We start from the raw sequence: 20,331 nt of genomic DNA, 5'->3' as shown, positions 1-20,331 counted from the left end.
GGTATTGAATAAAAATACAACAAAGGTCTCAGTCAAAAAAGTCATTGAATCTTAATATAATTGTATCATCTTTGGTTTTAATTATAATTTTATGAATGATAATTTAAAAATATAAGCATCAACATGAATTTCATGAAACATTTTGTTTGGTGTGTTTTTTATTATTATTATTAATATAGATATCCGGGTTAACTTGTATATACCTCGATTAATTGTACAAGCTCTGAAGTTAATAACTATATAAGTTTTTAGAGATACTAAAAAAACTCAAATTTATAATTATTAGGAAGTAAATCCAAAATCTAATCGGTAATAAAAATAAGTAACATAAATTTTATTAATCTTTTCATTAAAACATTAAAAATAACAGGAAAACGACAGTCAAGAATCTCATGCGGAAAAATAAATCTAGGATTCAAATTAATAAATTGATGAGTTGTTATTATTTTTTATATTTCAATGATTATTTTTTACTTATTTTAAAATGTTTGTTTTAACATTTTATTAGTCAAAACAAAGTGCCAACAATGTACTATACCAGGGGTTATTTTATACCATTTCATATTTGTACTAAAGATATCCTTACGCTAGCATGCTCCTCTCCAAATTATTTAAAGAACACACTCCTCGCGTCATCTGTGTTTAAATGAATTTAATAAAGCTCCTCTGATGGCCTCCATGTTCGAAGTCTAATAAAAAAAAGGAAATGAATTTCTTTAACCACCAACCCAATTTTAAAAAGTGAACAAAATATGTTTTTCAAAAGCTACCAAATATTTTTCACCGCCACTCGACAAATACACCACAATCCGTTGGGTTTTATTCCGTGCTTCATCCGGGAAGGAACAAAAAAAAAAAACTATTGAAATCTCTCCGAGCGTAGTAATACTTTGACACTAACATCTAAAAAACTATAATTTATATACGGGGGCAGCAACCAGGTTCTAATTTTAGCAAAAATATTGAAATGTCCATGTATAAAAAATTACCCACTAACATTACTACGTCAATTTTTGTAAATCGGTTTCTCCCTTTCCTCTATCTCTGTGAATAGAACAACTCAGCATCCTAGAGAAGAAATCAATGACCAGCATAAACATCTGACTTAACTATAAGGGGTGTAGCTTAACTGGTTAAATCTTGAATTTATTTTATAGACGTTATCAGTTCAAGTCTCATAAATTTCAGGACCACTAAAGGTTTATATAGTTGTTAACTTCATGACCCGTGGGATTAATCGAGGTATGCGTAAGTTGACCTGAACACTTACGTTAATAAAAACAATCTGACTTGCCCAAACTACGACTACACTTGCACCACTTGATTTTTTTTGTTAATATCTTCTAAAAATTTACTTAGTTATTTGTTTATTTTCAAGTTATTTTTTTGATATTTTTTATAGTTTTAATTTGCTTATATATAAAAAAATATATTATTTTAATATATTTCTAAATTAAAAAATAATTTTAAAAGCCGTCACGGTGACAAATACTACCGTGTATTTTTTAAACAAAATAGTTTTCAAGACAAAGGTTTTGTACGCCTTTGAAGTTCTACTTGCATCATGTACACCGGCAAGTTCATGAAGTTATAACAAAAGTTAAATGATACAAGGAAATCACTGTAAATCAAAATATATTTTATTGTGAATTGTAATAGCAGTTTCACTTTTAATATCTTATTCTTTTGCAAGCAAGTAAATGTTTCTCTGGCTTTCTTCCACTAGGCTGTTTAGGTTTTTTTTTAATTTCAGAGTACAAGCAAATAACAATTTTAACATTAGAAACAACAAAAAAATAAGCTTTTTTTTTTTTTTGGTATTTTGGTGTTTTTACATTGTTATTTCCATGTAATTGAGATGATCGTGTTAGTGTTTTAGTATTTTCACGTTATATTTTTTATTTTTAATCAAAAAGTTGTTGATGCATATTTTACACGCCTCGGTGAGTGGACAGCGCCCGCTCCATTAAAGAGGCGTATGAGACATTTTCCAGTGGCTAAATCTAGTCATCCATCATATAACTAGATGCGCAGCCATGCCCTTTGCTATATGGAACGACCCGTGTAGACATATCATGGTTGAATTGCTTCCGATAATCAATTGTTTGAGTTTTTTCTTTATTTTCTCTCTTTACAGCTAAAGTGCACTATTATGCTCTATTTTTTATTGTTTATTTTGGTTTGGCATGAATTGTCAAACCCAAATACGGGTTTGACATCCTTGATAGAATATTGACATTGTAATGTGTGTATGTGTCTATATGTATACAAATAACTAAATTCAACCCATCATCCGATGAATAAAAATACCTTTATTAGTAATGATTTTGAAAAGAGAATTCTTAATTTATAAAAATTGACTATTTTATAAAATTCAGCATAAAATACAAAGGTTATTTTTAATTTTTAATGTATGCACCATGTAAAACTCTAAATAATATAAATAAGTTACTTTACAACCAAACTATATAGTATTGTCATTATACTTTATTTCGATTATCAAAATTTTAAAAAAGCTTTAAAAAATCAACAAAGATATAAACATTAAAATTTGAAAAATAATTATTTTACTTCAAAACTCATGAATAAATTGAACTCTAATTTTCTTATAAGTTATTTTCTGGGTATTAAACAAATTCAGGTATTTAATGGTTAATATTATTATTTTATACAAAATTCAATGTAATCCATAATTGAACATGAATAACTACTAACTATCTCATTACATAATCTTTTTAATTCAAAATAAATAATAACAAAAAAAACATTGATTATTTAACAAAACAATCAAACTATCAACTAAAAATATATCTAATTAACCTTATCTCTAATCTAACCTAGACCCCACCAACATTTCAAACACATAATTTTGTTAATTCACAATCAACGACAAAATAAAATAATTGATAATTAAACAAAATAACATAATTATATATATTTTACAACTCTAATTACACCTAATTAACCAAATTTATAATTCAAAACCATAACATTTAATAAAATCAAGTTAACACTAACTAAACATAAATTACATCAAATTAATTGAGGGAAAGTGTTTAATATACCTCTATGATTGAGATGTGGGTGGCGAGGGTGATCGAGTAGTGGATGATCTGGTCGGAAAATACAACACTGTCGTTGAAAGAAAGAGAAAGCTTGGCTACTATGGTTTTTGGCAGAGATAGAAAGAGAAAGATGAGCATTTTAGAGAGAAGAATAGTGTTTTAAGGCTACTAGGGGTGTTTTTGGTGGTGGAGAGAGATATATCGGCTAGTGATAAGAGGGGTGGGAAGGGAGGAGCGGGGGGGAGGGAGGGAGGAAAGGAGAGAAAAAAGAGATGTCTGGTTTTTTTATTCGAAATGAGTCGCAAATGACAAATACAACTTGTTTAAGTGCGCTGGTTTGCAAAATATTTTTTCAAAACTCTGGCTGGTTTTGTGATAATAATTATTTTTTTTAAGTACTTCTAATTTGATAATAAATTAAAATAATATATATATATATATATATATATATATATGTGTATTTTTTACATTAGTTCATTAAAAAAATTCAAAAACATAAAAAAATTCACAAATTTTTACAATCAAAACATGTGCAATACTAAACAAGGCTCAAGGTGTTCGAAGTGTGGATAAACCTTGTTTTTGAAATTTTTTATTCGTTTAATTGTTTCTGTGTTATTGATTTTTTTTGATGGATTAATATTAAAAATAACTTTTAAAAAATAAAAAATATATTATTTTAATATATTTTTGAGTGAAATATACTTTAAAAAACAACATTTATTATATTCTTAAACAAATTTTTAGAGTTTGTTTGGAAGTCAGCTGACTATGCATTCCCAATTTTTTTTTTTTATATTTTTATATATTTTAATAAAATTTTAAAAAAATATTGTTTAAATATATTTTTAATAAAAATATATTTTTTAAAACAACTTTTAATAAATTACCAAACACCCTCTTAAGAAGCCCCGAAACCGGCTCTTCTCCTAAAACCCTTTCTTCTCCTTCTGTTTTCTTGAACTGTATTCACGTTTTGCAGTTACAGGCGATGAAAAGATCAGTGTATTCACACACAAAAAGCTGTTTTGCCTTTCCAAATTACCTTCTTCACCCCAAGCTATCCTCTTCAGTTTCCGATGTAGAAGCCCAGTTGAGAAGTCTTTGTGCCAAACCCGATAACTTTCATCCAAATGAGGCAGTTTCTCTGTTGCACAAAGCAGTCAACTCAAGTCCATTGCTTTCTCTGTCAGCTTGCAATTCTCTGATGGAATCCCTGGTAAAGTCCAAACACTATGAACTGGCCTTTTCCGTTTATAGTAGAATGACTCATGTGGGGGTTTTGCCAAGTTTTAAATCATTGAGTGGTTTAATTGATAGTTTTGTGTTTGCCAAGAAGCCCCAGTTAGCTTTAGGGGTTTTGGGGTTGATATTTAAGCGTGGTTTTATTGTTGGAGTGTATAATATTAATGTAATATTGAAGGGTTTGTGTAGAAATAAAGAGGTTTACGGAGCATTGGATTTGTTTAATAGAATGAAAAGGATCAATATTTTGCCTGATATTGTTAGTTATAATACGATTATAAACGGACTTTGTAAGGAGAAAAGACTGGAAAAGGCTGTCGACTTGTTAGTTGAAATGGAGGGGTCAAATTGTGAACCGAATTCCTTTACTTATTGTATTTTGATGGATGGTCTTTGTAAGGAGGGTAGAGTAGAGGAGGCAATGCGTTTGTTGGGGGAGATGAAGAGAAAGGGATTGGAGGTGGATGTCGTTGTTTATTCTACGCTTATAAGTGGTTTCTGTAGTAAAGGATGTTTTGATAGAGGGAAGGCATTGTTCGATGAGATGTTGGAAAAGGGTATTTCTCCAAATGTAGTTGTTTATAGTTGTTTGATAAATGGTTTTTGTAAGAAGGGGCTATGGAGAGAAGCCACTGCTGTGTTACATACTATGACCGAAAGGGGGATTCAGCCTGATGTTTATACTTATACGTGTATGATTGGTGGCCTTTGTAAGGATGGGAGGGCTAGGAAGGCTTTGGATTTGTTTGATTTAATGACAGAAAAAGGTGAAGAGCCTAGTACCGTGACATATAATGTTCTGATCAATGGACTGTGCAAGGAAGGCTGCATTGGAGATGCTTTTAAAATCTTTGAAACAATGTTGGAGAAGGGGAGGAGACCGGAGGTGGTTTCTTACAATACCCTAATAATGGGACTTTGCAATAATGGAAAGCTTGACGAGGCAATGAAACTTTTTAGTTCACTCTTGGAGGATGGGAATTATGTTGAGCCAGATGTAATCACATTCAACACTGTGATTCAAGGGCTGTGCAAGGAAGGACGTCTTGACAAGGCTGTGGAGATTTATGATACAATGATTGAGAGGGGGAGCTTCGGTAATCTGTTTACTTGTCATATTTTAATTGGAGAATATATAAAAGCAGGGATTATTGACAAGGCCATGGAACTTTGGAAACGTGTACACAAATTGGGGCTTGTTCCGAGTTCAACCACTTACAGTGTCATGATTGATGGATTTTGTAAAATGCACATGCTTAATTTTGCAAAAGGACTATTTAGTAGAATGAAAATTTCTGGGCTTAGCCCTACATTGTTTGATTACAATACATTGATGGCATCCTTGTGCAAGGAGAGTAGCTTGGAGCAAGCGAGAAGATTGTTTCAAGAAATGAAAGAATCAAACTGTGAACCTGATACCATTTCTTTCAATATAATGATTGATGGGACTCTGAAAGCAGGGGATATTCAATCTGCCAAAGAATTACTCAACGACATGCAACAGATGGGTCTGACTCCAGATGCTTATACTTATTCCTCATTTATAAACAGGTTGTCAAAACTTGGACAAATGGAAGAGGCAAAAGGTGCTTTTGACAGCATGATTGCCTCTGGCATTACACCAGACAACCATGTATATGATTCCTTAATAAAAGGCTTTGGTTTGAACGATGAGATAGAAGAAGTCATAAACCTCCTTCGTCAAATGGCAGATATGGGTGTCATTCTTGACTTGGAAATAACCAATTCCATCCTGACATTTCTCTGTAATAGCGCAGAGCATCTTCATGTAATGGAGCTTTTGCCTAATTTTTCCTCAGAAAGCTCAGGAGGGACAAGCATCTCTTGTGACGAGTTATTGATGAAAATACAGAAGTTTAACCCAAAACTCCAAATATCCGCTGCTTGATATTTTTTCATCTCCAGGTGATCACTGTTGCTACAATCCAGTCACATGATACTTTGTATGTAAATATAATATCGTAAAGCTTAGAATTCTTTTGTTGTGTGCTTCATCCACTTTTGTCACGAAACCTCTTCCCTGAGGATTCTATAAGACACGCTACATAGTTAAGCACCGAGGAGTGTTTTTCCATTTTCTTTTCTTTTTGTTTGGTAAGGATGAAACTTTAAGGCTTCATAGAAAGTCAGATCTTATTAGCTTCGTTAACATGTCTGTCCCTGTAGCGTTCTGGTTTCTTTTTATGGCCCCATATTTGCTGACCCCCTTTCCCTTGTACAATTCATGATACATTACAACATTATCATTATTTTCCTCCACCATGAATTTCTCACTTCCATGCCTATTTCTTCATCAGCAAAGCAAGTTTGTTTCTAAAAGAAAAGCTTAATGCAAAAACAAGAAACCAGAGTGGTTGTATTTGGTAGTTATTTGGAGTGACTGTTGATTGCACCAATGAATCAAGCCACTGAATTAATGCTGTGGGTATGGTCTGTTGATTACTGGAATCGAAGGTGGTGAAAATGGTTAAGAGGTGGAAGTAATTTTTGCAGTTACGTATGTGGGAGGAGCTGGGAGCTCGATCTCTCTCCTCATGTTTTTCTGCGTATAAATCAAGTGGTATCTGGGAATAAATGTGGAAGTTAAGCGCTTAACTTTTTTCTTTTTTAGTTTCGATTACTGCAGCTATAATTTGGTATTTGATAGTTTTGTTAAGATTCTTGCAAATTAGAATGTGAATATTATGCGGACCAGGCGCAGATGACGGATATGTGAAATGAACAGCCAGCAGCAGCGTTGGTAAATGGATATACGGGAATGCCAGTCCTGGACGTGGTTTTGATGGTGGCGAACATGGCCGGGAGAGTATACGAAACAGGAGAAAGGGAAAGGTGGGAGAAGCTTTTGAAGGCAATATGATACTTCAAGGACACAGAAAAACTCAGAAAGTAGAACTCTGCTTGTGGATATCTTCGTCAGTTAGAACAAAACTGGGTCAGTGAGAGAGTGCTGTCAAAACATTCTTTCCTCCCATGTAAAATTGCCCAGGAAAATTCATCTTTGCCAGAAAACCAGCTATAGACCTGATCGACCTGATCTATGTGGTTTCTTTGCAACTTCGATCGATTAGTTTCCTCTTATCAGCTGACAGAGCTTTTCCATCGGAAAATATGTGGAACTGTTGCTATTTAACCCGGGATACAACATCAAACCAGGATACCGGACAGCTTATAGAGCTTGATGAACAAAACCGAGCATGAGTCGCGAGAAATACTAATATGGAGAAACACTGGTTCACGTGTAATGATAATAAAAAAAAACAAAAACAAAAACGGACCAGTCGATTCCATGCTAATCGTCCGGGGAAGAGGACAATCGTTTGATATATTCACGGACCAAAGTATCAAAATATTTGTTGTCCTATTGTAGTTAGAAATACAGTAGTGATTATTTTTTATTTTAAAATATATTAAAATAATATATTTTTTATTTTTTAAAAATTATTTTTAATATTAGTATGATCTGAAAATATTAAAACATATTAGTTTAAAGTAAAAAATTAATAAATAAATATTTTTCAAATTCTTTTCAAAACATTTCTAAAATGCAACGCCACGGAATACCTTAATCTCCCATCACTAACGACCACGGGAAAAAACTGAAATCCTTGTGCCACCCAAAAGATGGCTTTTCTCAATTCTTTTACAATATAGACCAAAGGAAAATATTCAAAGATCATGCTGAGCAGATTAGTACATTTTTTGCTCTACTTTATTTATCAGTAAGAAACTTCCTCGCTCTATCAATAAAATAACTTGCAGGTGAATTTGTTAGGTGTATTGGTATTGAGTTTCGAACCTGGTTTTATTAAAATATTTTAAAATATTTGTTTCAAATTATTTTTTTAAGTTATTTTTTTATTATTTTAATGTACTGATATAAAAATAAAAAAAATATTATTTTGATGTATTTCTGAAAAAATATTTTAAAAATTAACTATTATCACACTTCTAAATATTTTTTTGGTATACATTTGATATTATGGGTAGAGTATACTATTAAATTAAAATCATTCAAAAACTTCTATACTATTAAATTAAATCATTCAAAACTTTTTAAAAAAAACTGATTTGATATTTTTTCAAAAAAATAATAATTTGAAAAGCATATTGTAATACAAAAATAAACACTCTAGGAAAACAAAATCATGTCAGTTGAATTTCACGCCAAGTAGTGAAAGAAAAATAAAAATTCAAGGTGTTTATCGGATGCAAATGTCTTGGAGCATATTTGTTATTCCGGTAACAATTATTCTGAATTTTTGACGAACATTATCTTGATTGCAACACAGAGACGCAATTGTCTTTCCCGCTTCACCAATCCAACCAGCCACACGCGCACATGTGCGAGCGAATATATTGACTACCTGATTTATTTTTTATTAATTTATTGTGGATTCTATTCTTTGAATAATTTGACATTATATTTTATGTCAGAGAGAAATAAAAACTATGGATTTATCATTGTCATTAATTTATCGCAGGATATTGACGTAAACAAGTGTCACCTGTTTTTTCAAAAAATAAGCAAAACAATATTGCTTTTTTTTTTAATGTTTGTTTGTCTTTATATTTTTAAAAATATTTTTTAAAAAGTTAATTTTGAATGAATTTTTTTTAAAAATTAATGTTACTTGATATTATTTTTTGTTTTATTTATTTATTTATTTTATTATTTGAAATAGTTTTTTGTGAATGAATTTTGTGGTTTTTTCTATTTTTTTTATTAAATTATCTTGATTTTATGAAATAAACTATGATTTTGATTGGATAATTAATGTTAATTTAATCTTTTTCATGAAATCATTTTTTTAAACATTATCTCTTATAAAAAAATAAAAATTCAACCCTGCGGGGCAACGTTTTAATGAAAGTTCAAATGAATAAAACATGAAAGTTCAAAAGATATCATTTACCTTCGGAGAAGAACTTGAATCAGCTGTCAAATCTGTCAACCATACAAAATCAAATTCAAAATATATAGAAAAAAAATCTCAAAAAGCTTTGATCACAACCTTTTCAAAGAAAATAAAATGAAAGTTGAGAATTTACCACACAGAGACCAAGTTCAATAAATTCAATGAAACCCCACAGCCTGAGACTCTGAGAGGAATGAGTCGTTGACCGTCTCAGCAATCAATATGAAGCAAACGAAAAGCTTCTCACCTAGCCTTGAAGCTACAACCCCCCATGGGCCCCATCCCTTCTCCGAGAAAAAAAGAAAGCTCTCTCTAGCCTTGAAATATCAAAAAAACCATCGCAACTAATAAGCCCCTACAAAACGAAGCCAGAAACGATCTGGTTTTTGAAGAGGAAAGTGGTTTTTGAATTGTTTGTCGTCAAAAACGATCGGGTTCTGTTCTCTTGGGTTGCATGGATGGGTGCTATTAGGGAAAGCATTTGTTGCATTGCTGGGAATTTATTTTTGAATTTAAAAACACACATAAAAAGATAATTTGAAATTTAAAAAAAATCAAAAACTTTTTTTTATAAATACAGTCGACCGGAATGCTAAACAAGACAAAATGGACGAAGCTTGTTCATTTTCTGTAAGTATACTGGTGCAGTAGTCTACCTGAGCATCTAGCGAGTGCTTGTAAAAAGTCATGGCCTGTACGGCTGCCTCTATCGTTAACGAAGTTTATGGCTGAGTTTTGTGGTATGCAAAGGTGGTAGTTGCTAATAGCACCTGGCATGATTGTGTATGACCCAGCCGAAGACTTGTTTGAAGATCAAGATGGTGAAGATGACTAGGGGCGGAGCGATCCAGCTCTACGATCTGCTGCAGGCATTCACAAGGAATGGTGCCTTTCCTCTCGCAAACTTAATCATCTGCAACAGCTAGAAGAGGTGGATGCCTGTACATGATCGAGAGTTGTAGGTGAATTAATCATGGCAGATAACTCGTTCAAGTTTCTCTTACTGCCCTTGATTGCCCTTCATTCAAGCTAATACCTGAATTTAGATGGTGTTTCATGCGGTGGTTGAGCTGTAATTTCCTCCAACAGACTACGACAAATGTAGCTATTATATTTAATTATTTATTTATACCACTCTCTACTTCAATGGTTTTTCCCACCTTTTCAAGTAATTGATTGGTTGTGTCTCTCTCTCTCTTCCCCCCTCCCTTTCAATTCTATTAAAAATCCATTTCAGAGAAGGCAAACAAGATGATCAAAGATCAGTGCATCAATATCCGAGGACTTCAAACTCTCAACCGCCGGAGTAACCGTCACCGTCATTTTTTAGCAGTGAAATGGTTTTTAAGAGTGTGGTAGTAATTGTTTTTCAAATAACTTTTTCATGTCTGAAAAAGTATGTTAATAATGTTTTTTTATTTTTTAAAAATTATTTTTGATATCAGTACATCAAAAAGATCCAAAAAGTACAAACACACTCAATTTTAATAAATAAAAAAAAATTAAAATTTTTTAAAAAAACAGGTCTGATCTGCATGCCAAACAGGGCACAAAAGAGCGTTCCATTTTTATTCCATTGAATCTAACGTGTCAAGGCATGATTAAGGAGAAAATCTGAAAAGGGACATTTCTTGTTTTAGAAATTAATGAACAGTGCTGACATACATTGCATGTATGAGATGTGAAAAAACAAAAATAATTTTTTATTTTTTCTGATTCTCCTGTGCAAGTGTGGGTAAAAATTTAATATCATTTTTTCTGACTTTACTCTCTGGTGAATGACAAGTGCTGACATACTTCTCCATGACGAGAGTGCACGAGAGTTTGATTGTTTTTTTAAATATTTTTTATTTAAAAATAAATTAAAATAATATAGATATTTTTTTAAAAATTATATTTAATATCATCAAATTAAAAAATAATTTTTTTTTTTTAAAACATCTTAAATTTTTACCCAAGCGGCCAAAACTACCCAATCCACACCAAACATGTGCTGAATCATTCTGCAATTGACCTCCTCTTTGTCATCGCCAACAATAAATAGTTCCCACTTCCAATTATTATTTTTGTTAAATATTCTCCTCTCTTAAAAGTATCCTCTCTCACTGAGCAATATATAAACAACTAACCTTTCTCATTTCCCCCCATCTCTCTCTCCCTCTCCCTCCAAATTTTCGCTTCTGTCTTCTATTTCTCGACCCACAGAATATTGATTTAAAATCATAATGACGTCATGTTTCCGGCGGTTAACAACGGGGCCCACGCTACCAAGCGGACCGGCACAATCAAGGCAACGAAGCACGGCAGATATTCTCTCTCTACCTCTAAAACGAATTTCCATAAACCAACAGCCAGGAATTCTCCTGAGATCATCAAGGCAGTACTCCAGATCATTCATAATCGAGGCAGTTGAACCAGGGGACCGATCGGGGGGTGGAAATGAAGCTGAAAAGGCGGGGCCATGCGCGTGTTTGGTGGGAGATCAGACGGTGGAAGGCGTGGTACAGAGTATAGATCGGACGGTTGAGATTAATGGAAAGAGGACAATAAGCGGGGGAGATAGCACGAGTAAGGAGGACCGAACGGTAGAGGTGGCGGTTGCAGCTGCGGTTACGGTAGTGTTGGGGGTAGGGAATCGGGTGCTGTATAAGCTGGCTCTACTTCCTCTCAAGCATTACCCCTTCTTTCTAGCTCAGCTCGCTACTTTCGGGTAATTGATTTTTTTTCTGCTAACTGTTTATTTATTCCGTTTTTTTTCCTTCCATTTTGATATTTTCAGTGCCGCGTCTTCAAATACTTTCATATTTTTTTTCAATAATAATGCACGTCCAGATTGCATATTTAGCAAAATAAAAAAGTAATTATTATTATTATTTTTAAAATAGCACAAGAGAATTAATATTTGGGAGTGAAATAAACACTTAGGAAGCTGGTGGAATGGATCCAAAATTAAATTGGGGGCTTTTATAATTATTACAAGTGTCACAGACGTCGTCCCAGTTGGAATGTCTTACACATTTACACTTGTCCTTTACCACAGAGCAACACGACAACAAGTTCAATTCAATATTTTGCTTCATTTTTTGCATGTGGTTTCTGACTATGTATTTTGACCTTTTTCACCGACCCTTCATTTTTTTACTATCCTTTTCCGTGGATAGATAACCTCAAATTATTGTGTGGTTCCAGAATTCAATTACTTAATTTCAAGTCACTTTCGCAGGAAAAGGAAACAACTACATTTTACTCTTGGTTTTTTTTAATAACTTCAAGAATTTAAGAGCAAAACTTAGAATTAATAGTTTATAAGACATGCTCATGAATGTGGACCGTGGGGATAGCAACATCGCTATAGGACATGATAATTATTTTTGTTGACCATTTAGGGAGTGTTAATTTATGGGTGGAGGCGTGGAGCATTTGAATTTTCTCGCCGTATTTGGTTTTGAGGGGTGGGTTTGAAAGGGAAGGAAAGGGAAGGCATTACAACTTTTGAGACAACCAATCATATTGATAGATTTGCTATGATAGTAATTTATTTTGATTATTTTACAAGCTGGGTTGTACACGGAATCATGTGCTGGATTTTATATTTAATTTGGATTTGTTTGAATAATTTTCATATTATCTTATAAATGTTGTCAAAGCTGTATTTTTAAGTATTTTATTTTTGCATATATTTTCTTTTATCAACAACATGTCACTGGTCATAAGCTAGCCTCCTTGATTTCTTTCATTAATAAAGTAAAAACTTAATAATAAAGGATATATTAATAATTATGAAATTAAACTTTACTTTCCATCCCCCAACCAAACAAGAATGAAGTTCATAACCTTCTCTTTTACAAATAAGTTCACAACTTTCATTTTCCCTCATTTATATCTAAATAAGGGGACGGTTCGTATTCCATCTTTACCTTTCCTTATCCTTTCTTACCCTTCTCGCACGCAAACCAAACATAATGTACATAATGTTAGAGTTATCAGCCTCCTATTTTCGTCCTTTTTTCCCCACAATTTTTCTAACCACCGAGTCCAACTAATTAATAAGAGTCATAAATTTTCAAGGTTTTTTTCAGGCTAATTTTCATTAATGGAGACTAGATCTTTCATATTTATGACTATTGTGTGCGATAATACTGGATGCACAACCTTCTGAACCAAATAAGAATATTCTCGGTTGAAAGAATGATCGAGCTTTATAATAGTGTAAAAAGCTGTGCTACGTCAAAAATGTGAAGATGCTGGAGGCTTTATTTGTCTATTTGCACCTTTTGAATGTGGCCGTGACAATCATGCTTAATGGAGAATTGTGAACTCTCTTCTCTTTCTGTGAAAATTATTGCTGCTTTATTATATAATAAATAATTAAAAAGAAAAAAAGAAAACGAGACTTTAGGAATCTTGGAGCTATTCTCAGAGCTGAAAAAGAAAGAAAAAATGGGTTTGTGCACGTAATTGTGCCTTGTGGGTCCAATGCGAATGAGAGCCTTACATGAAGAGTAGAAAACGTTTGTTCATCGCCACATAGATTTCCATGACAGAAAGAAAGCAAACGCTATCATCATTCATCACCGGCAGTTTCTTTCTTCTTCCACAGCTCATGTCAAGTGGGCACTTTGACAACATTGGGTGGGCCATGTGATCTTCTAATTTCATAGTCTAATTCCTCTCCCTTAGCTTTTGGTTTGTGGTCCGGAAACAACTTTTGCATTTCACATCATACTTGTCAAATTGCACATATGCCCTTCACTTCTTTGAAAGTCACACTAACCCTCCTGACGGGACCCTTTTCTTTTGGGTTTTTTGGTCCTTTAGCTAATGGACTTGATAATTTCAGGGTCCCATTAAAATTTAGTGGTTTATTCAACCAAAAGGAAAACAGAAGAAAAGGAAGGGATTGATATTTGATGGTTTATCAACTATCAACCACAATCATAACAAAAAAAAAAAAAAAAAAACAGAGGTAAAAAGGAAGAAAACAGTCCACATTCCATCATCAAACTTCATTGATATGTACCTTGGCAATTAGTAACCAAAACTATGGGGTTCTCACTGTCAAAATGTGGAGCATGCGTCTTATTGTTTCCTAGAATTTTAGACATGCTGTAGAAATCAACGATTGATTGTGGATCCTTGGCTTAATTAGATAAATGTTTCATGAATTTTGCATGGATGAGTGATAATTTACTAAGAAATATATGAGTTTGTCCATGAAGGTTTAAAGAAAAACATATTTCAGAATGTAAAGTTTTACAATGTGATTTTCTTAATTATTTCTGAAAGTTCCTAATGCTAATAATGAAGCATTATTAATTATAATGTACATTTTCTTTCTTTTACTCTCTTTTTGAATTTTTCCAATCTCCATTTCTTATGATTGATTCACAAATCAAATTAAAATTTAGGAGCTTTTAGTAAAGAAGTCAGGAGCATTTAGATGTAATTAATGACATTGCTGTCAGGGGTGATTAAATTTTTTCTGCCTCCAAAATTTCAGGATGAACTCAAATGGATCTTATTTTGCTCAATATTTTTCTTTTTCCTTTTTCTTTCAGATATGTTATTGTATACTTCACCATCTTGCATATTCGGCACCGTGCTGGCATCGTTACAGATGAGATGCTTTCTATGCCAAAAGCTCCGTATCTTCTTGTTGGACTCTTAGAAGCTCTTGGAGCTGCAACTGGAATGGCAGCTGGAGGTATTATGTCTCATTATTATCTGATGATGTTTCACTTCATTGTGATACTGTGATACTTCCAATATAAATTTTATGGTTTAAATTGATTTTTTCTTTAAAATTTGTCCTCCTAACCCGTGGCGCAGCATCCTTCATAAAAAAATTGATGTACTAATAGACAACAATGACAACTAAGCCTCTGTCCCAAAGTAGCCGGGGTTAGCTATATAGATCCTTTTATGCTATTCAGCTCAATCACTAATCTGCACCTACTAGTATACCTTTTGGATTTTTGTAATTTCAGACCTGTTTTAGCCTAATTCTTACACTTCTTTCATTTAAAGGAATCAGCGAAGCACACTGCATATTTGAAATAGTATGAGCTTCTTGTCCATTGATGATTGAACTTCACTTGTCATATACATACCGAAAAACATATCTGATGCTCAATCTCAGGATTCTATACATATGTTGTTGAAGTACCCTTCAAGAATGCCATTTCTTATTTTTACGTTTCTCTGGAACATTAATTTCAGGACAATATGTTTATAATTTTCTTCAGGTGCATAAGATATGTTTCTTTGACTGCTAACACTATCTTCTCTGATTGTTACTAAAACATTTTGTATCTAGTTTCATGAGTTTGTTGCGGATAAAAATTCTTTCAAAATCTGACCCACTCTATTTGTAATCTTCTGCCTTGAATCAGCAATTCTTTCCGGAGCATCAATTCCAATTTTGTCTCAGGTAAGACTCATTCATTAGATAGGTTGTTTTCTCTTGAGACGTTACGTTAATTAGAATCCTTTTTTTCTTCAACCAATTTAGCTACTATTTTGTTATTCTTGAATAACACGCTTTAAACTAAGAAAACTTTGAGAGCTGAAGGCTGAAGTTGGAGGCTAAAACATTAGAAGTGTGAAAGTAATTGATTTTAATGCAAAAGGTATCCTGATATAGTAAAGCAAAATGTATACTTCATACTATAATGTGATGAACTCTCTGTTAACAAAATTCAGAAGCTCACAATTATCTGAACCATTCTTGTTTTCAAATGGTAGATTATCAACAATTGGCTAGTTAATTTTGTCCATTACTTTTCCTGCAGACCTTTCTTGTATGGCAGATTCTCTTGTCCACTATTTTTCTTGGAAGGAGATATAAAGTCAACCAGTTGCTTGGATGCTTCTTAGTTGCCGTTGGTGTAATAATAACTGTGGCAAGGTAAACTTTTCTATCCAAACCGAGAGGCATGTTAATTGTAATCTTGTGTTTAGAAATCTACAAATTATTGTCTGATTGCCCAGAAGGATACCAGTTTGCATTGTTCACCAGTTGTAGTTTGAGTATTTCAATTGCATGGCTACATGTACTTCTGCAGTGGACCGAGTGCTGGTTCGTTAAAGGAAGCTGGTATATTCTGGAGTCTTTTGATGATGTTCTCTTTTTTCTTACAAGCCGCAGATACAGTGCTCAAGGTTGGCATTCTAAACATTTATTGCACTTAAGAGTTCCATGCATGTATAGCTGTTCTGTAACAAACCGTAATTTTTTTATTTGTAGGAAGTCATTTTCTTGGATGCTGCTAAGCAGTTAAAGGTATGTTCTAAAATTGATAGCGCATATTTGGTTTCTGAGACCCATCAGGAACGTTTTGGCAAGAGAAAGAAGTTGTATTCAACTTTTATTTCATTTCAAGACACTATTGATGTGTTTTTTTTTTTTTTTTTTTTGCGGGGGGGTTTAAATTTCAACATGGCATCAATGTTTTCAAACTCAATTTCATTTTCAGTAATGGGAACAGAAAACTGATTTAATTCAGTTGCTATCTTAAAAAGAGATGATCATTGTCATAGGTGATTAGAAGCTGCCAAATTATCTTGTATGCATGGAAATGAAATTGGATGAGTAGCTACTTCTGCCTCTTTCAGTACCTTTTCTTTTAGATCTTGATGTTATATTAAGACAATGTTGTTCCATTAATTGCAGGGGGGTTCTGTAGATCTATTTGTAATAAACTCCTATGGATCTGCTTTCCAAGTAGGTACTCTGCGATGATTTAAAATCCTCAGTTCTTGCTATCACTTAAACAGTTGTCTTTTGATTGCAGCATGAGTGTAAGTCTAAATTTTTTGTGTCTACATGTTCTGTAGGCGCTGTTTGTATGCCTTCTTCTACCATTTATGTCGAAATTATGGGGTATACCATTTAGTCAGCTTCCAAACTATCTTAAAGATGGGGCAGTTTGCTTTCTAAACATTGGCAGTTTATCGAGTGGTAAGCTATGATTTATTAATACACCATCTTATTGATTAATTTTGTTTCAATATTTGTCACAGCTAAAGTCAGTATAATGTGTCATAAACCTGTATAAATGTAACTTAATTGGATGCTTTTAATCATGTTTGAGAGATTCTTGAGAGGAATTAAAGCTGCATTGTATTATCTGTATCAAGAATTAGTTTCTTCATGTTCTATCTCAATTATAACACTGTTTTGAATGATTTGAACAATTGAGGTTACTCCACTGCCTTGGTTATTTATGTAAATATATTTATTGAAACTATGGTGTTTATCTGTGTGATGTATTTTAATTTTCTCTCTTATGTAATTGCCATTCAAACATTTACTTTTTAAATCTCGGGATTTGGTGTGTTATCGGGTAGAATGATGCAAAAGGATCTGTACAGCTGACCCCAACTAGTTTAGGATTGAGGCTTCGTTGTTGTTGTATTAAAGGTGAAAATTTAAAAAATAGTAAAACATGCATGTGAGGATAGAATGTAAATACAATTGTAAAAACTCTTTTGAATTTATTTTATACATATTAGAAAAGGCATCCTCTTAAATTGATGTTCATATAGCTGATGCTAAATGGTTAAGCTTATACATTGCAGAAGTTTGCTTTCTGTTAATTGGAATGTGATATAACGCTACACCTCATCTCAACCTCTCACTTTCATGTGTGGGAGGGCTCATTTCTACAGTACCGTAACAAGCATAAGAGATATATTTTTGTAAAATATAGAGAAGAGCATAACATTGTGACATGAATGGAGTTTGAAATTTGGGCAAGCTTTTATAATCTTCCTTTTTCGTAATGGTACAGTTATAGTCTAATGCTATGATGATGTAACATTTTATTTCTTTTAAACTTGGTTGTCCACAGGATGTGATGGTGCACCTCTGCTTCCTTTGTTGTTTGTGATTGTCAACATGGGGTTTAACATCTCATTACTGCATCTCCTCAAGATCTCTTCTGCTGTTGTGTCTTCCCTTGCTTCCACATTTTCTGGTATTTTTCTCTCTATTTTTTTTTCCTAATCAAAGTAGCTGCAACTTTCAATAACCTAATCCAAAAGTTTGAAGCCTATCAGTCACCTAACCCAAAAATAAGGACCGCAGTTGCATTTGGATCCCATGTTAGATGTACTTTGATGGGATTGTTGTCTTTTGGAGAATTTGGAAGGGGCGACAAACTTTTCACATGGAAGCCCTCAGCTGGAGCCATTATGATATGCAGTGTGAATGGATGAAAACTGTGCAACATGTGTTCCCTTAGCCAATCATACATAATTTTGGGCTTAATTGTTTTCCTCGAATGACCTAACATGGCCATAAATGAGACCACTTTCTGTTCTAGAAAAGTTATATGATCGTTGGGCCTGTTTGGTATTACCAACTGTTTTTGCTTTTCGAAAACAAAAGAACTGTTTCACATCTCAGCACGAATCACTAGTTAGTCTATGATGAACGTCCACTTTTACTGTTCATAGGAACACTCTTAATCCTGTCATTTTGGGATCTTGGGAACAAGCACCCTAACGATCCATGTTAAACATTGCCATCAAACAACACTTCAATCAAAATGCGTGGCTTCATTTAAGTGCCAATACAGTCGCATAAAGTACTCCTCAAAAGTGCCTTTAATCTTTATGACACTTGTCGGCATGGTACTTAGGAAGTAAATGGAGAGGTTAATTTGAATAACTTTGCAGAATGGCTCTTCTATCTCACAATTTACTATATTCTGCCGCATAAATACAATGAAGATAGCTTTCATATAGGTTTGCTGCAACTCCATGAAGCTATCTATTATCAGAGAATAATTGTTCAACACTTTCTCTTGCTGATTTGTACCATGTATTTATTCAACTGATAATTGGTTTTTCCCTTGTGTTGTTGTATATGGCAGTACCAATAGCTGTGTATGTGTTCACATTGCCATTGCCTTATCTTGGAGTCGCATCCTCCCTTCCAACTGGCTTTGTCGCAGGAGCCATCGTCCTTGTTTTGGGGTTGCTCATCTATGCCTGGACACCATCCAGGTAGAGCTTCTTTTGGTCACCCAATTACAATACATCGTTGTTTTTGTCATCATTTCCGTTTTCAACCTCAGAAAATGGTGTCGACTGGATTTTCGGTCACAGATAATAATTGGAAGAAAAAAAAGAAGAATGTTGACATTGTCGTTGTAATTCCTTCTGTTGTTATAATAACAAGTGCAATTTTTTGGTCAATGTAAAACTGCTAATGCACATCCATGATAAGTTTCTGAGCAGGGAAAACCAAGATAACATTTGGTAGAGGAACAGTGGCGAAGGCCTTTCAGGGAAATTGCCCACCTTATTGTTTTAGGAAAAAAAAAAAAAAGGGTTCTCCTAGTGCAGGTACTATCTCAATGTTTATAGGTTATTGCACTTCAGTTTGTTTATGCTTGTGAATTTGTTCAAATTTGGAAGTCTTAACTAACAAGGAAAGAGAAGTCAAGACTCAGAGTAACAGAAGGGGACAGCAACTCAACGAAATAGTATCCTGTCACAAGGACCGTTGCTGTCTCTGCTATCTGTGATGACATGCATTACTGATTGAGAATCCACCTCCCTCCAGAAGCTCCGCCTTGTAACCGGTTCTACCCCGTCTCAATCCTGTTTTCTGCCGCCTACCAGCACCATCTCTATTCAACTTTTCCCAGCCTTCCTTCCGGGGAATCCACTGTATAATTTACCGTTACCTAAAGGCCATTTCAAATTATCAAGACCCAGTTCTTGTCAATGCCAAAATTCTTTAACAAATAACAACAATATACAAAACCAAATTAAAAATTCAAAGAAAAGGCAATTCACTTTATCTTGTTCATGAGTAAGACTTATGTCTACTTTTATCTTTTTACCCACCCCCGTACACAATCCTTGAAACCGTTATTACCAAAATGTATAATAGAAATCTTGAATTGCGAGATGTAGAAATGGGTGTTGCCGCTTCGCAGCTGGATTTTGATGAAGCTTGTGCGGGATTCCAGCAATGAGAAGAAATGATCACACTAAACCGAAATCGTGAGAAAAATCAATTACAATCACTACTTTTTTTTGTTTGACTTGGGTTTGGGAGGGGAGAT

General features: G+C 33.5%; 2 protein-coding genes and 1 long non-coding RNA gene across 3 annotated transcripts; 2 read left to right on the top strand and 1 right to left on the bottom strand.

Moving 5' to 3' along the window:
* The first annotated feature begins 3,969 nt into the window (after positions 1-3,969).
* Positions 3,970-6,574, top strand: LOC118027630 (uncharacterized). Its single transcript, XM_035031027.1, has one exon. The coding sequence runs from the start codon at positions 4,057-4,059 to the stop codon at positions 6,217-6,219; it is 2,163 nt and encodes a 720-aa protein (XP_034886918.1). The 5' UTR covers positions 3,970-4,056; the 3' UTR covers positions 6,220-6,574.
* Positions 6,575-9,150: 2,576 nt separating this feature from the next.
* On the bottom strand, positions 9,151-9,947 carry LOC140955934 (uncharacterized). The gene is made up of 3 exons (XR_012170710.1): positions 9,907-9,947; positions 9,384-9,567; positions 9,151-9,279 (listed from the first exon to the last, which is right to left on the bottom strand). It is a non-coding gene; the product is annotated as an uncharacterized lncRNA (long non-coding RNA).
* Positions 9,948-11,353: 1,406 nt separating this feature from the next.
* On the top strand, positions 11,354-19,667 carry LOC118027631 (protein CLT1, chloroplastic). The gene is made up of 11 exons (XM_035031028.2): positions 11,354-11,960; positions 14,809-14,954; positions 15,643-15,680; positions 16,042-16,157; positions 16,315-16,411; positions 16,497-16,532; positions 16,923-16,973; positions 17,087-17,210; positions 18,103-18,228; positions 19,129-19,261; positions 19,485-19,667. The coding sequence occupies exons 1-11, from the start codon at positions 11,476-11,478 to the stop codon at positions 19,489-19,491; spliced, it is 1,359 nt and encodes a 452-aa protein (XP_034886919.1). The 5' UTR covers positions 11,354-11,475; the 3' UTR covers positions 19,492-19,667.
* The last annotated feature ends 664 nt before the right edge of the window (positions 19,668-20,331 follow it).

This window comes from Populus alba, chromosome 9, assembly GCF_005239225.2.
Source record: "Populus alba chromosome 9, ASM523922v2, whole genome shotgun sequence".
NCBI classification, from domain to species: domain Eukaryota; kingdom Viridiplantae; phylum Streptophyta; class Magnoliopsida; order Malpighiales; family Salicaceae; genus Populus; species Populus alba.
The sequence above is the reverse complement of the archived record's forward strand: the minus strand, read 5'-3'. Positions and strand labels throughout refer to the sequence as shown.

Coding starts and splice junctions, on each gene's coding strand:
- LOC118027630 (XM_035031027.1), top strand. CDS start 4,057: ATGAAAAGATCAGTGTATTCACACACAAAAAGCTGTTTTGCCTTTCCA.
- LOC118027631 (XM_035031028.2), top strand. CDS start 11,476: ATGACGTCATGTTTCCGGCGGTTAACAACGGGGCCCACGCTACCAAGC. Junction 15,681..16,041: donor CAATTCCAATTTTGTCTCAG/GTAAGACTCATT, acceptor CTTTTCCTGCAG/ACCTTTCTTGTATGGCAGAT. Junction 17,211..18,102: donor CATTGGCAGTTTATCGAGTG/GTAAGCTATGAT, acceptor GGTTGTCCACAG/GATGTGATGGTGCACCTCTG.